The 20,103-nt window shown below is 41.2% G+C and overlaps 2 protein-coding genes across 3 annotated transcripts; both read left to right on the forward strand.

Moving 5' to 3' along the window:
* The first annotated feature begins 2,003 nt into the window (after positions 1–2,003).
* Positions 2,004–6,407, forward strand: TTL1 (tetratricopetide-repeat thioredoxin-like 1). 2 transcript variants are annotated; one of them, XR_015835277.1, is made up of 8 exons: positions 2,004–3,459; positions 4,029–4,224; positions 4,333–4,508; positions 4,593–4,926; positions 5,031–5,235; positions 5,319–5,425; positions 5,552–5,903; positions 6,038–6,407. XR_015835277.1 is itself a non-coding variant. In XM_021968364.2 (7 exons), exons 1-7 carry the CDS (start codon positions 2,555–2,557, stop codon positions 5,702–5,704), a joined length of 2,076 nt encoding a protein of 691 aa, XP_021824056.2. In that variant the 5' UTR covers positions 2,004–2,554; the 3' UTR covers positions 5,705–6,407. The 2 variants fall into 2 exon arrangements, 1 of the variants encoding a protein (XP_021824056.2); XM_021968364.2 differs by having other exon boundaries at positions 5,552–6,407.
* Positions 6,408–7,426: 1,019 nt separating this feature from the next.
* Positions 7,427–13,273, forward strand: LOC148295105 (uncharacterized). The gene is made up of 2 exons (XM_088252390.1): positions 7,427–9,113; positions 9,213–13,273. The coding sequence occupies exons 1-2, from the start codon at positions 7,427–7,429 to the stop codon at positions 13,271–13,273; spliced, it is 5,748 nt and encodes a 1,915-aa protein (XP_088108516.1).
* Positions 13,274–20,103: the final 6,830 nt, after the last annotated feature.

The following is a 20,103-nucleotide window of genomic DNA, read 5'->3' on the forward strand; positions in this document are numbered from 1 at the left end:
TAACACAAAGCCAACATGCTACAAGAAGACCCTGAACATCTTCGATTTCATGATTTAGAAAAAAGAAAACTAAATACAAAAAAAAAAAATGAAAGGAGAAAAAAAATATATCCATGCCAAGTTTATTTAGCCTACCTGGCATGAAATGGATTGCCTGGTCATCATTCTCCTTTGCTTTCCATGCGAACGTCACTGGGATGGCCCTGCTCCTCTGCTGCTGTCACCATCACCATCCATCGTCTCAAAAACGACAACGTTTCTCTCCAGAGGCATATTCTCCGTATCATTACTAAACGATGTCAGCCCCTGCCGTTTGGTGCTTAGCTGGACGGCACTGTTTGGCTTGAGGAATTCTCTGAATGGGCCAGCTGGCACGGCACTCTCACCTGCACATGGCCAGCTACTTCTGTCGATACCCACCCGAGATTACTAAAATAGCCCCAATCTCATTGCTCATCCTCTATAATGCCCTTGCCACTCTCATTCAACGTTTTCACTTTTAACTCCCTTTTTTCTCTCGGGCTTATCGAAGAAGGAAGGACAGCGAAACAGGTGGACGGGGGGTTTCCGAGGCATATCCGTAAATAAGGGGAAATTCAAGGGGTAGAAATGTGAAACAAGCTAGAGCGTGGAGGGTGTTTTGGTAATTTGGTTTCGAGCAGTCATTAAATTAAATCTTGTATTTTGCATCAGGAAAGTAAAAAATCTGGAAAGTACAGGAAATCTAGGATGAGAGGAGAAGTAGTTTGCCAAAAAAACATTAATGCTAAGGTGTAAGTACTCACACCATTTCACTTCACGAATTCATGGTTGTTGTCATTGTCAATACTACTGACAAGGCTTTCAGCTCAACGTGGTTAGGGACCGTTGAGCCTTCTGTTTTGTTTGGTTTTGTGTTTTTTTCTTTTCTTTTCTTTTTCTCTTCTACCGCGAAAAATCTCGTATACACACTACCAAGATGCCATGAAAGTTTGAACTTGAGACTACTGATTTGCAAGTTAATATCATTTTTCATTAAGCCTCTATAAGCATATTTTTCTTCTTTCGGTTAAAAGAAATGTCCCGAATTCGAACATTTGCTTACCCATTAATATGAAAGCTATAATTAATATATGTAACAAGTAAAATATGAATAAATAGCATTACGCGTATCAATTAATTTGAAATACATGCTCAAAATAAGAATTTTAATTAATTGCTCGTATTAACTAAGAAGATCATATATAAGATTTTTTTTAATACAAGAGATATTAGAGGAGGGGAGAATCGAATCTAGGATTTAAGGTGCACAGATAAATACTTTTAACCACTTGAGTTACAAACCTTTTGTGAAAGTCACGTATAAGATAAATAAGTTATGATTAGAAAATGTAAGTGTTCATATCAATCCCTCTCAATGTAATAAAAGGAAGTAGTCTAACATCATTGATGTAATTTGTGCACCTTCTCTACAATCAATCCTAAATATTCATCTTTTGACTATCACATGTTCACAAGTATTCATTTGACTCATGTTGTATACTCATTTTAGAATAAAAGAATTCAAAGTTTTGTTTACTAACTTTGGAAAGAGAAGTACCAGTAATACAAACCGCCGATAGCAGTACCATCGTGGGTTTTTGTTTAATATACAAGCATTATTTAAGAAAAAATGAATTCATATATATAAGCTGGCACTTTATTTTCCCATGTTGTCACCTTTCATGCCTTAAGCAAAATCTACATGATTAAAAATATGTCATAATGAGGCTTAAACCAATGTGAAGTCAAAATCAATATGTTTGACAAAAGGAGAGGAAGGCAAGCAAGGCCATGAAAAAGAGTTGGAGAGAGAGCCCAAATGCCAATGCTTAGGTGTCACCATTGAAGAGAGTGGGGGAGTGTGTTTGTTGCTCACGGCCTCTAAAGGGAGAGTAGGCCTCCATGGCACTAATTTCTGCAAGAAAAAAACAACAAATAAAGTGAATTATGGAGGAAGGTTGGAGAGTACCCAAAGAAGAGAGAGGAGAGGAGAGGAGAGAGATAGAGATATTGGATTTTTATTAGGGATTTTAGATTTTAGTTCTTAGATTTTAGACTGAGAAAGAAAATTGATGATAAAAATACAAAACAAGAGGAGAAGAGAGAAACCTGTCTCGTGAAGCAGCAGGTGAAAGAAAGAGAGAAAGGGAAGAAAAAACAACAATAAAAGTTCTCTCCTTGCTTTCTTTCTTTCTTTCTTTCTCCTCTCTCTCCTCTCTAAGGACTTCACATTCATTCTTTGCTTCCTTCTTTTATATCACGAGATCCCCATCTCGGCTTCTCTTTCCCTTCTCTCTCTCTCTCTGTATCTCTTGATGTCTTCATCAAAGCCTCTTCATTTTCTGCTGCTTCTGGGTTTGTGTGTGTCTGTGTCTGTGTCTGTCTCTGCTTGCCGCCATTGTTGTTCTTCTTGGAGTAGCTTCACTCGCATACATTGCTGAGGGAGAGGACCCTAGAAAGGAGAAAAAAGTACCAAAATTTACAGAGGGGGAGAGAGAGAAAAAATTTACAAGCTTTGCTTTTGTTTTTGGAAATGTCGCATTCTGGGAAGCCCATTTCGGAGCTAGGCCTCGACTCGCTCAACGATCGCTTCCGTGACTCGCTGAGTTGCGAAGCCAACAAGCCTGATTTTCGAGAGCTCGATCTGGGTTCACCCGTTTCCCCTCTTCGGACCCGTCAAAGCGGCGGTCTCGCCACTGCTACAAGTAGTAGCTCCAGCTCGTCCGGATCGTTCTCAGGCCGAAATGGGCCCAACCCAGCTGCCAAAAGGTCCGATTCAGCCCCAAACAACCATTCCGGCGAGCTGTCAGGCTCTAGTGAGAGCAGTCCCACCGCCGCCGAGAGCGTCCGATCCGCCGGAAACACCCGGAATTTCAAAACGGGCCATACAAGATCCGATTCCGGCTCCACCCACCCGTTAATATACTCGGGTCAGAGCTCTGTGAACTCTCCGCCACTCAATGTTTTGCCCACTGGGAACATATGCCCGTCTGGAAAAATCTTAAAAACGGGTATGGTCCCAAACCGGAGCTCCAGAACCGATGTTTTGGGTTCGGGTATGGGCAATTACGGTCACGGGAGCATAATGCGGGGCGGCCCGGCGGCCAAAGGTGGCGGCATAGAGGCGGTGAGTCCTGTGAGTTCGAGGGTAACTGGCGGCGGTGACTTGTTGAAGAGAACAATGGTGAGTGCGGATCCAGAGGAGGTGAAGAGAGCTGGGAATGAGCAGTACAGAAGAGGCCATTTTGCGGAGGCTTTGAGCTTGTACGATCGGGCAATCGCATTGTCTCCGGCCAATCCAGCCTACCGGAGCAACCGGGCGGCGGCATTGACCGGTCTCGGGCGGCTGATGGAGGCCGTGAGGGAATGTGAAGAGGCAGTAAGGTTGGATCCCAATTATGGCAGAGCTCACCAGCGTTTGGGGTCTTTGTTTCTTAGGTGAGTTGTTGGGATGTAAAAGACTAAAGCTCAGTTCATTTTTGAAGCTAATATGTTGGTGAATTAGTTGGTGATGGGTTAGTGTCAGTCTTGTTAATTAGCTGGTCAACATTGTACAGAATGCCTCTGCTTGTTTGGTCCTTGGATCTGGTTCATTCTGCTCTGGTTTGCCCTTTTGATTTGGATTGTTGATTTGTTCTCCTGTATTTTTCTTGCTTGCTTTAGATTTCTACATTAGTTACTATGTGTATACAATTTCCATGTGTCATTCTAGTTTCCTGGATGAACACATGTATGCTTCCTTGGGTAGCAATTAGTTGAATTTGACTAGTGGAATGGACAGATTCAGTTTTGCTGCAATTTTTTGTATTGCTTGATATACCAGCTTACTGGAATCTTCTTTAGAGGTTTTCAGTGGAGCTCCAAATTTTTGCTGGTTCGTTTAGATTTAAATTCTACAGATCCAGTGTTTTGATGGTTTATATAATTGTAGGTGGATTGAATTTCAATGTATTTCTCCAGCTTAATGCAGCAGGGAATTTACTTGACAGAATCCCATGTTATGGCAGGTTAGGACAAGTTGAAAATGCCAGGAGGCACCTTTGTTTTCCAGGGTTGAAGCCAGATCCGGCTGAGTTACAGAAATTGCAGGCAGTAGAGAAGCATCTCAAAAAATGTACAGATTCCCGTCGTGTAGGAGATTGGAAAAGTGTATTGAGAGAATGTGATGCTACTATTGCTTCTGGAGCTGACTTTTCTCCTCAGGTAAATATTAATCTCTAAGTTTCTATAAGTTTTGTCTACCAGGATTGGATGATTTGTTGCAATGGAAAGTGTAGCGAAATGCTGAACTTGTTCAAATTGAATTTACAGCTCTGTATGTGTAGAGCGGAAGCACTTTTGAAGCTCCACCAAATTGATGATGCTGAATTAGTCTTATCAAACACACCCAAATTAGAGACCAACCCCTCACAATCTAAGTTCTTGGGGATGCTTTCTGAAGCTTACAGTTACTTTGTCATGGCCCAAATTGAGATGGCATTTGGAAGGTGAGTTCAAAGATTCTAGGCTTCATCAGAAATAAGATGGTTTAAGTTTTTGTGGAGAGTGAGGATAGATGATGGATGTTGCAGGTTTGAGAATGCAGTTACTGCTGCTGAGAAAGCTGGGCTGATTGATCCTCGGAACATTGAAGCTGCAGTGCTGCTTAATAATGTGCGTATGGTTGTGAGAGCCCGTGCCCGAGGCAATGATCTCTTCAAGTCCGAAAGGTTCACTGAAGCTTGCTCAGCATACGGAGATGGTCTGAGGCTTGATCCTTCAAACTCTGTTCTATTTTGCAACAGAGCAGCTTGTTGGTTTAAACTTGGGATGTGGGAGCGATCCATTGAAGACTGCAACCAGGCCCTATGTATTAAACCCAATTACACAAAAGCCCTACTTAGAAGGGCTGCCTCAAACAGCAAGGTAAAATGCATTTCTAAACCTCATCATTTTGTTTTCTTTCTTCATGTATTTTTCCTTTTGTAAAAAATGTGCAATTTAGTTTGTTAGATTTTTGTGTATTACAGCTAGAAAGATGGGTAGATGCTGTTAGAGATTATGAGGTCTTGAGGAGGGAGCTTCCTGACGACAATGAAGTTGCTGAATCTTTGTTTCATGCTCAAGTTGCATTAAAAAAATCCCGCGGGGAAGAAGTCTATAATATGAAGTTTGGCGGTGAAGTAGAAGAAATATTAGGTCTTGAGCAGTTCAGAGCTGCAATGGCTTTACCAGGTAGGCCTCCCTATCTACAGGTCTGTCACCGTCTTATTTTTACACTACATCATTGCGCAATTGCCTAAAAGTCATATTTACAGGTGTCTCTGTGGTCCATTTTAAAGCAGCCTCTGATTTCCAATGCAAGCAAATATCTCCTTTTCTGGACACACTTTGTGGCCGGTACCCATCCATAAATTTCCTCAAGGTAAATTACTGACTGATACAATGCATCATATTCTAGTTTGACTACGCTTTGCATGCTCTCGTACTTGGTACATAAGCATATTTAAGAGAAGGAAATTTGTGTACTTATTATGGTGATGGATCATAGGTTGACATTGAAGAAAACCAAGCAGTTGCAAACACTGAAAATGTGAGGATTGTACCGACATTCAAGATTTACAAAAATGGTAGCCGAGTGAAGGAAATGGTGCGCCCCAGCCGTGAAATGTTGGAACACTCAGTCAGGCATTATAGCTTCTAGAATCAGGACTGTACTGTAATTCTGCTGCCCTGCCGTAGTTTTGAGTTTTTCTTGTTGCTGCCTGGCCCCCAGTTTGTTAGGAACTCTCCTACAGCCCTTCCTTTCTGCCTCCACCATATAAGCTTTACCAGATACCTGTGACATAATCAGAATCACCAAATAATCTCGTTAGCGACCAATGCCAGTGGATCCCAGAGAGGTAGCTTAGTTCCTTGTTCAGTTTTTATTTATTCATTCATTCCTCATTGCTCTCTGGTTCCACTTTCTTCCTCCTTTCTCCTTTTTTCCTTTTTACCATATCTTTGAACTTTTTTCATTTTCATTCTCATGTAGGCCGGCCTGGTTCCTGTATCCCCACTTCCAAAAAAAAAAATGATAACTGTGTACAATTGTTTAAATTGGCCTTTTAGTTTTATTTGAGAGAGAGAGAGAGAGAGAGAGAGAGAGAGGGAGGGAGAATCTGAGTGTGTCTCATTGAGAGGGAGATAGGTAGGGAGAGAGAGAGAGAGAGAGCTGGCTGGCTGGCTGTAGCAGAGGATCTGTACATGTATGTGATATATACAAAAACAATGGAAGTCATGAGGGAGATTGGATGTCCGGTGGGTACTTACTGGGTTAGTGAAGGAAGGATGAATATGTTATTATTGTTGTTTCTTTTCTCAAACCAATTATTCAACAATAAAAATTTCTATTTTTCTCTTCTTCTCATTGCACATATTTTCCATTCTATATCATGTTCTTATCCAACCTTGAATTTGCATCTCCAATTATGTATGGCTTTGAGTTAATGTACTTCTTTTTTCCTTTTGCACAAGAGTGTTTTGGTTAGTGAGATTAAAACTTGTGTTGAATAGTTTTAAGCAAAACTCAAAGAATTCTAGAGAGTATCGAAATCTAAGCCTTAATGCTACAACCCTTCAGTAGCTGGAGAAAAACTTGTACTCATATAGCACTGTTTTGCTATCCTATCCAATACTGTGGTTTGGATGATGATTGCAAAATAGTGATATTCCTTTGTGTGACATGCCAGTTCTTCTCCCGTGGCTGTCAACAGAAATGGTGACTGGTGAGGGTGAGATTTGTGATTGCTACGGATTGCAGGCTGACAGAGCAGTATCCATCTTTTGATTGTCGGTGTGGACTGATTTGGTAGTTTAGTTTTTTGGGTTTCCATAATGGGAATTGTTGACTTGTTGACAGAGGGGGTAAAGTTAGTGGGTTTTTAATGAAGCTTCAAGGTTGGTTTTCTTATTAAGCGGGTGGATGGACGGACTTGGTAGTTGAAACTATTCAATTCCCTTTCTTCTCAAGTACGTGTCCTTTCGCGGATAAATTTTTTGCATACAATAATAATGCCTCTGTTCTTACATCATCATGATTTATATATATATTGTAAAGAAATGTAAGAATTTTTATTTTTATTTCCTCCTCAAGCTTGCTTTTGCTTTTGGCAACCACTAATTGGTTGTTGAGTTGCTAATTATTCTAATAATTAGCTAATTATATGATTGTGTTTGAAATAGAGGACATAATGTGGGGGCAAAGAGCCGCAAATTACTCAATGCACCCTTATGCATATACCTAACTAAAACCTCTATAATTCAGTAGAGGCAACCCCTTCAATCTTTCGCTTTTGGACCTTTCGTTGGCTTCATCGACTGAGAGCTGCCAATTTCGGTGGCTTCTCAGCCATTTTGGCTGCTCTTCGTGCTAATCTAAACCATGGCTGAAGGATCTCCTGGGGTTTTCATAAAACATCCTCGCTTCTCTAAGCGGATACGATCGTCGGAGGAGCTTAGCTCGGAATGCGAAGTCGAGCCTATTCCGATGGTTGATTCATCCCCCGAAACTGTCCCACTAGCACCTGTGCCCCTGTTTGTGGGATCTGGGAGCTTCCGTGACAAACTCATGAATCAAGTAAATTTGGCCAAGAATATGGGTATTGCTGTGGACTCCTTGGATGCAGATTATGAGGAGCTTACGGATAATGATGATGTGGTGACGTCACGTGGGGATCGAGGACCAAGCATCCAATTTTCTGAACGTGCGATGAATAGACTCTGCCAACCATGGAAAAACGCTCTAATCATCAAGCTTTTGGGTAGGTCTCATACCTATAATTATCTTCGTGACCGGTTGCAACAAAAGTGGAGTCTCAAGGGTGGTTGGAAATTGATTGATTTAGTGAATGACTATTTTGTGGTCAAATTTGATTTGGAAGACGATCTGAACTTTGTGCTTACTGAGGGTCCTTGGATTATTGCTGGACAGTACTTGACTCTCCAGAAATGGCGACCTGGTTTCTGCCCTGCAACAGCTCATATAACCCGTATGGCTGTGTGGATTCGAGTGTCTGCAATTCAACTGGAGTGCTTTGATGTATGGGCTCTTAAAAGAATTGGAAATCTGCTGGGTAAGCTTCTTAAGATTGATGCTCTCACTACTAGTCAAAATAGGGGTAAATTTGCTAGATTGTGTGTGGAGCTTGATTTGACTAAGCCTCTGGATGCTTTTGTCCAGATTAATCAAACTTGGTATAATGTTGAATATGAAGGGTTGCCAGATATCTGTTATCTCTGTGGGCTTTATGGACACAAACGTGAGAACTGTACTTTGAATGTGAAGCCTTCTACAGAGGGGAATGGGAAAGCTTGTACTGGCTCTCAGTTGGAACAAACGGATTCGGTTGCTGTTATGGAAAAGGAAAATGTTGATAATGATGTGGAGCATTTACGGGGCCCGTGGATGAACGTCCCTTCTAGGAGGAAGCCTAAAAATGGGTCTAAAGGGCTGAATGGGCAGGGTAATGGTTTGAACCCTCAAGCATCTCGGTTTGATGCTCTGAGAAAGGTTGGAGATGATTTTGGGCATGACGTTGTGGAAGGTGGTGGTGTCTTTTTGCCTCGAGCTCAGGTTGGTGCTCATGATACTACTGGGCCAAGTGGGAAGGTGTGGACTAAGTCGAAAAATTCTAAAGTTGGGGCTAGACCTGTTTTACAAGATATCTCAAATATGAGAGTAAATTTGAGCTCTTCAGGGGCAACTGTTAAGCCAAGCATGTTGGGTGATAAGGGTGATAATTTGGTTGGGCCTTTGAATAAAGGCAAAGGGGTGTTTGATGAAAGGAGGGACTCTCACGGGGAATCTATGAATGATCAATTGGTTGATTGGCTAGGGGGTCAAATTTTGCCAAAGGATAAAGGTGTGTATATATTTGGACACCAACCACCAAATATTACAACTGAGAATGGTAAGCAAGCAGATGAGCGGGAGCCTGATGTGGATAATGCCTCTATGGACTCTGCTATGACAAATGGTTTCTGCCCTGTGGAAGGAATGGACCTTTCTGAAGATCAAGCTCACGCTGAGGGTGAGATAGATGCTAATCATACCTCCAAGTCTGCTGGAGGTAAGACCGTTGACTCTTGATTTCTAGGGTGAGCCTCTGGGTGAACCATCTCCTTTATATTTTTTATGGATATTCTATGTTGGAATGTTCGTGGTGCAGCCTGCACAAAGTTCAAATTTAATATGATGGAATTAATTAAGCTGCATCATATGGATCTTCTTTTTGTCTGTGAGCCTAGGATTGGTGGGAGCAAGGCTCTTAATATAATCAAATCCTTAGGGTTTTCTGGTTGTGAGGTGGTGGATCCTATTGGTTTTTCTGGTGGTATGTGGCTGCTCTGGAATGAAAATAGAATTCGGGTGGAGATTATTGGTACTTCTGATCAAACCATATCTGCTTGCGTCTCCTGGCATGGTCAACAGCCTTGGTTGTTTTCTGGTGTTTATGCTAACCCTTGTTATGCTAAAAGGGAGAAGTTGTGGGAATACCTGGATTTTATGGCTAGCTGTCACAAGATGCCTTGGCTCCTTGCTGGTGATTTTAATGAAATGCTCAATGTAGATGACAAGGTTGGAGGATCTCATTTATGTAGACTCAAAGGGTTCAAGAAGTGGTTTGATGATCATAGTATGGTTGATTTAGGCTATTCGGGGCCTAAATTTACTTGGAGCAATAAAAGAATCTTTGAAAGACTGGATAGAGCTGTGTGTAATACTCAATGGAGGCAAACCTTTGCTGATGCTTTTGTTCAGCATCTGCCAAGGACCAAGTCTGATCATTGCCCCATTAAAATTAGTCTCAAATCTCGAATGGTTTCCTGTCCTAACAGTAGACCTTTTAGATTTGAGGCCATGTGGTTGAAGCATGAGCAATTTCAAAATTTTGTGATTCCAAAGTGGGAACAAGGGGCTGGGTCGGCTCTGCATAAATCTTGGGATTTGGTGGAACCTCTTAAGCAGTGGAATGTGGCTATTTTTGGGCATTTAAAGCAAAGAAAAGTGAAGCTTCTAGCTCGGCTCAATGGTATTCAAAAGGTGTTGCATCACAGGTCTAATAGATCTCTCAGTCAGTTGGAAGAATCTCTTGTTACAGAGTATAATGCCGTTCTTGAGCAGGAGGCCTTATTTTGGCAACAGAAATCAAGGATAAAATGGCTTCAAGAAGGTGACCGTAATACTAAGTTCTTTCATCTAACCACCATTGTTAGAAGAAGGAAAAATAGGATTGAAAAGCTGAAAAATGATAATGATTTGTGGGTAGAGGAGGCTGAAGGTTTAAAAGAGCTTGCTGTGAATTATTTTCTAGGCCTCTTCTCTATGACTCCCAGGGATCACAGTGGGCTATCCATGCCTAATCTGTTTCCCAGTATCAATGATGTTGATTTGAATGGTCTGGTGGCTCGTGTTGATATTAGTGAAGTCAAGGAAAGTCTCTTCAATATAGGTGGTCTCAAAGCCCCTGGAGTGGATGGGTTTCCTGCTTGCTTCTACCAAAATCAGTGGAATATGTGTGGTAATGACATTTATGACCTGGTTTCTCAAGCTTTCAGGGAGCGTCACATTCTCAAAGGTTTGAATGCTACTCTCATCACTCTAGTTCCTAAATTGGCTAACCCTGTTTCTATGATGCACTTTCGCCCTATTAGCCTTTGCTGCACTCTTTATAAAGTGATTTCTAAAGTGATTGTTGCTAGGCTGAGGCCTATTCTGCCTAAGCTAATCAGTCCCCATCAGGTGAGTTTTGTTCCCGGTAGACATATTACAGATAATATCCTCATTGCCCAAGAGATTATGTTTAAATTTCGGAGTACTAAGGGGAAAAAAGGGTTTATGGCTTGGAAGATTGATTTATCTAAAGCCTATGATCGGTTGAGTTGGAATTTTATCGAGGTAGTTCTTCATGAAATAGGTTTGCCTACTACCTTGATTCAGTTGATCATGCAGTGTGTTTCTTCTGTCACCTATCAAGTCTGTGTGAATGGGGAGCTCACTTCGACTTTTACTCCGTCCAATGGTATTAGACAGGGTGACCCACTCTCACCTTATCTTTTTGTTCTTTGCATTGAAAAGCTCTCACACCTCATTGTGGAGGCTGTGGGAAAGAATATATGGAAACCGGTGAAAGCTTCCCAAGCTGGGCCTGCTGTATCCCACTTATTTTTTGCTGATGACCTAATTCTCTTTGCTGAAGCTAGTACTCACCAAGCAAGAATAATGAAGAATTACTTGGACCTCTTCTGTAAAGCTTCTGGTCAGATTGTCAACTTTGAAAAGTCTGCAATATACTGCTCCCCTAATATTAGCAAAGAAATGGCTGCTAATATTAGTAGTATATGTGGTTCTCCTCTCACTTCGAACCTAGGCAATTACTTGGGGATGCCTCTGTTACACTCTAGGGTAACTAAGGCTACTTATAGCAATCTTGTGGACAAAATGCATGCTAGGCTGGCTTCTTGGAAAAGTAAGGTTCTCTCTACAGCTGGAAGGGCTACTCTAATTCAAGCTGTCACTTCAGCTATACCAATTTATGCAATGCAAACCTCTAAACTCCCTATGAGCACTTGTGAGGATTTGGATAAAGTGAATCGCAATTTTTTTTGGGGAGGCAGTGCGAAGAAGCATAAGATCCACTTGTGCCAGTGGGACCTTGTTTGTAAACCCAAAAGTAAGGGAGGGTTGGGTTTGAAGAAAACTCATGATATGAATCAAGCTCTTCTAGCTAAAGTTGGCTGGAGGTTATTGAGGAAGGATGAGGGGTTATGGGCCCAAATTTTTGAAAAGAAGTATTTTAAGAGCCATTCCTTTTGTGAGCCTAATTTGGCCCCAAAACAAAATTGTTCTCCTACTTGGAAGGGGATTATGTTTGGTGCTCAACTGCTTGACAAAGGATTATCTTGGAGACTCGGGAAAGGCGACAAGGTTAAGTTTTGGAGAGATAAATGGATCAGTGATATACCTTTGATGCAGACAGTGGACCTTGCTCCTGATCTCAATTTGAATTCCCTTGTTTCTGATTTTTTTGTGAATGGTTGGTGGGATGTGGAGAAGTTGAGGAGTGTTCTCCCTGAGGAATGGGTCGAAAAAGTTACTGGTTGTTCAGCTGATTTTCAGGGATTATTGGAGGATTGCCGGATCTGGAAACCTACTTCTAATGGGTTATTCTCTGTCAAGTCTGCTTACAGCTTGCTTTTTCAGGAGGCAGATTGGCTAAACCCTTGGTGGAGAGTTCTATGGAAGCTTCGAATCCCTCCCAAACTCCAAGTTTTCTTGTGGCTGGTTTTTCAGGGGAAAATTCTCTCCAATGAGCAGCGAGTTCGAAGGCATCTCACTGGAAACGGTGCCTGCGATTACTGTAAGTGGCCTATTGAATCTACCTTGCACATCTTAAGAGATTGTTCTAGAGCAAGAAAGGTATGGAATCTATTTATGAACTCTACGCATGCTAGACCTTTTTTCCAATCTGATTTTCACCCTTGGCTATTAAGCAATTTGTGTTCCAAGGCTCACTTTGCTCAGATTCCATGGAGAATTATGTTTATTTTCATTTGCTGGTATATTTGGAAATGGAGAAATGACTTTATTTTTAAAGATAATACTGACTTGCCTTTCAATCCCAAAGATTTTATCTTTACTGCTGCAAAGGATTGGTTTCAAGCCATTGCTGGTAATAATAGGGGAGCTAATAAGGTGCAAGTGTTGTTGGCTTGGGTTCCTCCTGAAATTGGTGTGATCAAGTTAAATGTCGATGGATCTCGCATGAACAGTACTGGTGCCATTGGTGCTGGAGGTGTCTTGAGGGATCATTTGGGTCAGTGGATTGGTGGATTTGCTGTCAACTCAGGCCAGGGAGAAGTTCTTGAAGCTGAGTTGTGGGGGCTATTTTTTGGGATGAACTTGGCTGTTGAGAAAAAAGTAGAGGATATTGTTATTGAGATGGATTCTGAGACTGCGGTGCTTCTTGTTCAGAGTAAGATTTTGAATGCTTGTCATCCTAATGCAGGGCTGATTAGTAGCTGTAAAAGACTTATGAACTTGTTTCGAAGGATCAAGCTTCAACATATCTATAGAGAGATGAATGATGTAGCTGACGGGTTGGCTACTTGGAGTCACAATTTGGATCTAGGCTGTTACTATCTTGAGGAGAGCCCTGCTTGGCTTGATTTTTTATTGCTTAATGATTCTTTGGGAACTGTTAAGTCCCGCCTGATTAGTTCTAGTTAGTTGCTGTGTTGGTGCTTGGGGTTTCCCCCCTTTTTCTTCATCAAAAAAAAAAAAAAAAAAAAAAAAAAACCTCTATAATTCAAGATTGCGCCGAAGGTCCTATATTCGAATACCTCTTTCTCCAATATCGCTTATGTCTAAAACGACGTCTTTAATTATAAAGTCCAAAAAGCGCAATCGGTTGGTGCCAGTATCAAATTTCTGGGTCGGTTGGGTTGCCTTGTGCTGACAGTGACCTTTTCTTTCTTAATTTTTTTTTCTTTCTCAAGTGTCTTCTTCTTCTTGCTTGCTCTGAGTAATTGTTGTTGATGGACCATGTCTGGTCTACATTCAACACAACTTTGATTGGGTACGTGACAAATTAGGGCTTCCCTTTTATTATTAACAACAAAACCGGCCTATCATTAAAGAATAAAAGGAGAGAGATTGGTGGTTGAGGGTCCTTATCTTATCGACCTTATCTTTCAAGGGGACTATTATGATTTTCGTTACCTGAAAGCACTTTTATAATCCTTTATTCACGAGCGTTTTTAAGAATGTCTTGTTTGATTACGAAAAGTGAGTCTGACTGCTTTTCGAAGAAGCGTTTTAATGAAATTTGCTTTTAACAAAAAAATACATAATTAAAAATAATATATAATGTTATGTTTTTATTTAGTGCTATGAAGACAGGGATATATGTGGACCAATAATCAAACTATTGAGTCATGCTCATGTCATGGTTGTAATAAGATTAGACGAGTTTTGGGAGTGATTTGTAATTTGGTCTCTAAAATTTATTAATAAATATAAATGCAATGGTCACATGTCTGAATCGCCCGGGTCGGTGCGTCGCAGCGGTCAAACGGCCGGCAGATGACTCTGCTCACGTGGTCACACTTTAATAAAAATAAAAATACTATAAATAAAGAGAAAACTAATTCACCAAAAATAAAAACACAGAAACAAAGTCGCGCGCGTGGGGTTGAGCAGAAGGAGAAAGAGGACAGAGGAGGTTACCTTGACTTTGGGGGTACCCTACGTATGTGTGACGTGCCCTACCCTACATCTGTAAGGCTGTAAGCCTCCTAAGTAACGTTCTTACAATTTGTACGGTCGATCCGTCTAAAGTAAATAAACAGAAGAAAAAAAGAAAGAAACCGTGAAACTCAAACAGTAAATTCAGAGTTCTTTAAGATTCCTTGTGATCTAATCAGATTCTCAGAGCCATGTCGTTTTGTGGCGTTTTCAAGTTCGGGGAAATTAGGTCCACGATTGTCTCTTATCGGTAATGGACATTAATTATTGTTAATAATCGTTAATATATATTCGGAATAAGGTACTGCATACCTTGCGGAAGATTCCAAGTGAAAAACCGCTTGCAATTACTAGCCCACCGTGATGCTTCCACGTCACGAACACGCCAACAAGATTCTACACGTTCTTCGTCTCCAAGGTCGTTGGATTGGCTATGAAAGTTACTCCATTGATTCCACGTACCCAAGACCAAGGCTCTTGGTGAATTGCCTAAAGGAGAGTGTTTAGGGAGATATGAGGTTTCTCTCTTTGTGGGTGTAAAACTCACTACAACTCTTTGATATGCACTCACACTTCTTGTCTCACACACACCAACTTAGAGAGTATGCACTAATGCTTCTCATCATCTCTTCACTTGCACACACTCCATCTATTTATAGGAGTTGTTTTAGCTCATCTCAAGAGAGCATAAAACATACACTAGTGCTTAAGTTGGTAGTGCCTTAAAACAAGGTTTAGTGCCTTAAAACAAGGATTAGTGTAGTGCCATAAAACAAGGCTAAGTGCCTTAATTTGTGTAGTGCCATAAAACAAGGATTAGTGCATAATCATTGTTTTATTACATCTCCCACTCACCCACATAGGGTGTGATGACATTGTTTTATTACATCTCCCACTCACCCACATAGGGTGTGATAACCTCATAATCATCTTAAACCTCTTCTATACACTCTTCTTCTCATACAGGAAATGGGTCGTGCGACCTTGCAAGAAAAAACGTACAGCTACAAGAGCACATTTTATTAAGTCATCACCAAACTAATAAAAGTGCATCATTTGAAATCATCTCGTACATACCCCAGACTTATTCAGACTACACCAGTATCAGCACTCTTAACCCCTCATAAAAGCAGTGCTTCACCCCAAATATGTTTTGTACTCATGACACGTCAACAACAAATATGACATAGACGCTGGCCAGCTATGAGTCACAAAAACATGGTGTATTGTCGAACAGCCTTCCTTAAGCACTTATATCAATCCAACTAGACTTAACTGCTTTCTTAGACATGCCCCTTGAGACCTTATAATTGATCCTAGGAAAACAAGCTAAAGTAGCAACATCAAGCATCCTCTTCATGACATAGGCTAAAGTCAACTAAGGGTACATTTTTAGGATCTTAATTAATGATCCAAGTGGCTCACATAGTGATGAAGCAGGGATTCATTCATCGCTCCCACTGTCGATCGCAACTAGCACATACAGTATAAAATGTATGCTATGACGTATTCTCATAAAATGAGCATGTCACTTGTCCAAGAATTGGACATACGTCATACGAATCTTAGTCTAGACATTACACAAATGTCTAACTTGAGTTCTAGTCTCAGTCACCCTCTCGGTGCCTGTCTGGAATCTCACATTCGGCTCAATACAGGCTTCATAGATTTTATGGCAATTTTCTATGATCGACCTCTTTCCTTTTTCAAGGTCTCATCTTAGCTCCAACTAAGACGACATTTAGAGAAGTGTTTTATCTTGCTGCCTACTTGGGCGCAGATATACATATATGTCATAATATGTTGTCTAAGCTTTTTAGAACATAACACAAATGTCTCATCTTGCTCGCTATCTCAGCGCCAAGGTGAATCTCCCATGTGAGTGGGCTGACTCAAGCCTGGTGACAAATCTTTGTGCAAAAACCATATCAATCATTCTAGAACAAGTACCATGGAAAAAACGATTAACATTGCATTAATAATAAAGTCAATTACAAAATAGGTATATTAAAACCTTCGTAGTCCCATACTCCTAATATGAGAAAGGAACACATATCTAGCAATGGGTTTAGTGAGAGGATCAGCAACCATATTGCCACTTGAGATATGCTTTAATATAACTTCTCCTTGTGCTACGCTCTGTCTGATATAGTGATATCTGACATCTATGTGTTTGGATTTTCCATGGTATTTTGGATCCTTTACATATGCCAAAGCAGATGTACTATCTGAGTAAACAAGTACTGCCTCACAAGTTTTGGCTGTATAGTTTAGTCGTTGCAAGAATCTTCTTAACCAAACAGCTTCCTGAACTGCTGCTGAGCAAGCAACATATTCCGACTCCATTGTGGATAGGGCTATGCAAGACTGTTTCTTGCTACACCAAGAGATAGCTCCACCTCCAAGTATAAAAGCATAACCAGAGGTGGATTTGCGTTCATCTCTGTCATTGGCCCAATCTGCATCGCTGTAACCTCTAAGTCTCAAATCGCCACCATGGTAGCATAAGACAAGATCAGCGGTACCTTGCAGATATCGAAAAATTCTCTTTACTGCTTTCCAATGAGCAGGTCCAGGATTACTTTGATAACGGCTCACCATACCAACTGCATGACAGATGTCTGGCCGTGTACACAACATAGCGTACATTAGACTTCCTATCGCAGATGCATAAGGAACTTTGGTCATTTGGTTTCTTTCCTCATCATTTTTAGGACATTGGTCAAGGGTTAGGACACATCCTTTTTCCATTGGTGTGTCTATGGGTTTGGAGTGATGCATACGAAAACGTTCAAGTATCTTCTTAATGTAAGTCTCTTGAGACAAACCAAGAAGTCCTTTTGAACGGTCTCTTATGATTTTCACTCCTAGCACATAATTTGCTTCACCCATGTCCTTCATTTCAAACTTTGCGGACAACCACTTCTTAGTGGCGACAATGGAATCCATGTCATTTCCTGCTATGAGAATGTCATCAACATACAATGAAAGAATCTGAACATCTTCCTTGGATCGTTTTAGATACACACAGTGGTCTTCTTCAACCATCTCAAAACCAAAGGAGATGATTGAGGTATGAAATCTAATGTTCCACTGTCTAGACGCTTGTTTGAGGCCATAAATAGAACGTTTGAGACGGCAAACTTTGCGCTCTTGTCCTTTGACCTCAAAACCCATTGGTTGATCCATATAGATCTCTTCGTCTAGATCTCCATTGAGAAATGCAGTCTTAACATCCATTTGAAAAAGGTTCAAATCCTTTTGTGCGACAATAGCGAGGATTAGGCGAATAGATGCAAATCTCACCACAGGGGAGAAAGTATCATCATAGTCTATACCCTCTCTTTGAGTATAGCCTTTCGCCACAAGACGTGCCTTGTATTTGTCAATTGAACCGTCCGCTTTGCGTTTGATTTTCAAGACCCATTTGTTTCCAACGGTCTTGCGCCCAGGCGGAAGGTCAACTAACTCCCAGACCTTGTTTTTGTCCATTGAGCTTATCTCATCTTGCATAGCAGTCATCCACTCTTTACTAGCTAAAGATGATAGCGCTTCCTTATAAGAAGCAGGCTCTTCTTCATCTATTGGAGTACACAAGAAAGTTTCCCCTTCAATTTCAAAAAATCGACGGGGAATATTTCCTCGTTTGCTCTTGCGCACCATTAAATCTTGAGTTTCTAGTGGTGTACCATCCTTTGGTATACTCCCACTAGGTTGCAGATCATTGTCACTTTCTTTAGCGATTACTGGATTAGGAGTCAATTCCCCATCCTCGCTTAAAGATTGTGAAATATCTTCACTTCCTTCCAACTCATGGAGGTCAAGATTCTTTTGGGCATCACCAATGCTAGGAAAATCATTCTCTATGAAATTCACATTTCGGGAATCTATTTCAGTCATTCCTCCATCAGCATGTTCACCATACATCACATAGCCTTTCGAGTGCTCGCAATACCTTATGAAGATATGTTTTTTACCTCGAGGGCCAAGCTTTCCATGCTTGTGGAAAGTATTATGAACAAAACCAGCTGATCCCCAAGGGCGCAAATGCCCCAAATTGGGCTTTTCGCCTTTCCATAATTCATAAGGGGTTGAAGTGACTGATTGGGAAGGCACTCGGTTAAGAATGCAGGCAGCAGTTAATATTGCATCTCCCCAAAACGAAATTGGGAGATTAGCTTGCGCCATCATAGACCTAACCATGTCTAATAAAGTTCTATTCCTTCTCTCCGCAACACCATTTTGTTGCGGTGTATAAGGAACAGTAAGTTGTCTGCGTATCCCCTTATTTTCACATAGTTCTTTAAACTGTTCAGATAAGTACTCGCGTCCGCGGTCTGTGCGAAGAGCCTTTAAACTCTTCTCTGTCTGATTCTCAACCTCAGCTATAAAACGCTTGAAACAATCCAAGGCTTCATAGCGGTGAGCGATCAGATAGACATAACCATATCGCGTGTAATCATCAATAAATGTGAGAAAATAAGAGGCGCCATGACGTGCCTTCACACTCATAGGTCCACAAATGTCCGAGTGAACTAACTCTAGCGGTTGAGTAGCTCTCTTAGCCTTACCAAAAGGCTTTCTTATAGCTTTACCAGCCAGACAGCATTCACATATAGGTAGGTCAACTTTAGCGAGTGAGCCTAAAAGACCTTCTCTAGCTAACCTTGTCATCCTATCACGTCCTATATGTCCTAGTCTAGCATGCCAAGTTGCAGAATCAACATGTACATCAGCATAAGCTATATAAGAAGATGAGTAATCGGAATCATTCAAATCCAAATAAAAGAAGTTATTCCTTAAAAAACCATGACCAACAATTGTACCATCCAATAACACATCCAAACCAAAAGAAGAAAACTTAAAACAATATCCATCACGCAAACACTCTAAAACTGAAAATAGATTATGCTGAATTCCAGGAACGTAGAGCACATTATTGAGGAGCAATGTGCGCCCATTGCGCATCTGAAGTTGATATGAACCAACTCCCAAAGCTTCTATATGGCTTCCATCACCCATGAACACACCAGAGGTGCCCTTTGGAATTCGTCGATAATCCAAAAAACCTTCTCGATCTCGAGTCACATGTTTGGTTGCTCCCGTATCTACAATCCACCCAGAGGACGTATTAGCAACTAAAACATGTTCACATACATATATGTGGGAAGGTTTAGTCAAGAAAGATACCTTCTTCGGCTCAGTACAATCACGAGCGAAGTGACCCTTCTTATCACAGTTATAGCATTTGACTTTGGACAAGTCTTTCTTCCCACCACGCTTGCCCCGACGGCGCTTGGTTTTGTTGTCATCCTTTGGTGCAAGCTTGTTTGCCCCATCCTGCTTATCTGTCTTTCCTTTTCCTTTACGCTTAGACCATTTAGTCTTAGACGTGCCACCCTGGGCGAAAAGGGCAGTAGCATTGGTCGCCTCTTGGCGCTCCGATTCTAGCTCAACATGACGAGAAATATCAGAAAAATTCTTGATATTCTCATTATGTGTCATGATTTGTTTCATGGAGCCCCATGAATCTGGCAGGGATCTGATGACTGCCTGCACTTGCTGCTCATCAGTGAGGGTATTTCCAGCAGCCTTTAAGTCACGTATCATGCTAGAAAGCACCCTTAAGTGCTCATGAATCGTGTGCTTAGGATTTTTGCGGTATACCTCAAACTTCAGGACCAAACTTCTAAGTCGAGTGGTGGACGTACCACCAAAATCAAACTTTAGTTGATCCCATAAAGCCTTGGCAGTAGGGTAGCTTTCATATCCCCCAATAAGATCATTGTGCATGCTGCTTAGCATAGTAAAGC

Source organism: Prunus avium, chromosome 4 (assembly GCF_965620075.1).
Source record: "Prunus avium chromosome 4, drPruAviu1.hap1.1, whole genome shotgun sequence".
NCBI classification, from domain to species: Eukaryota; Viridiplantae; Streptophyta; class Magnoliopsida; order Rosales; family Rosaceae; genus Prunus; species Prunus avium.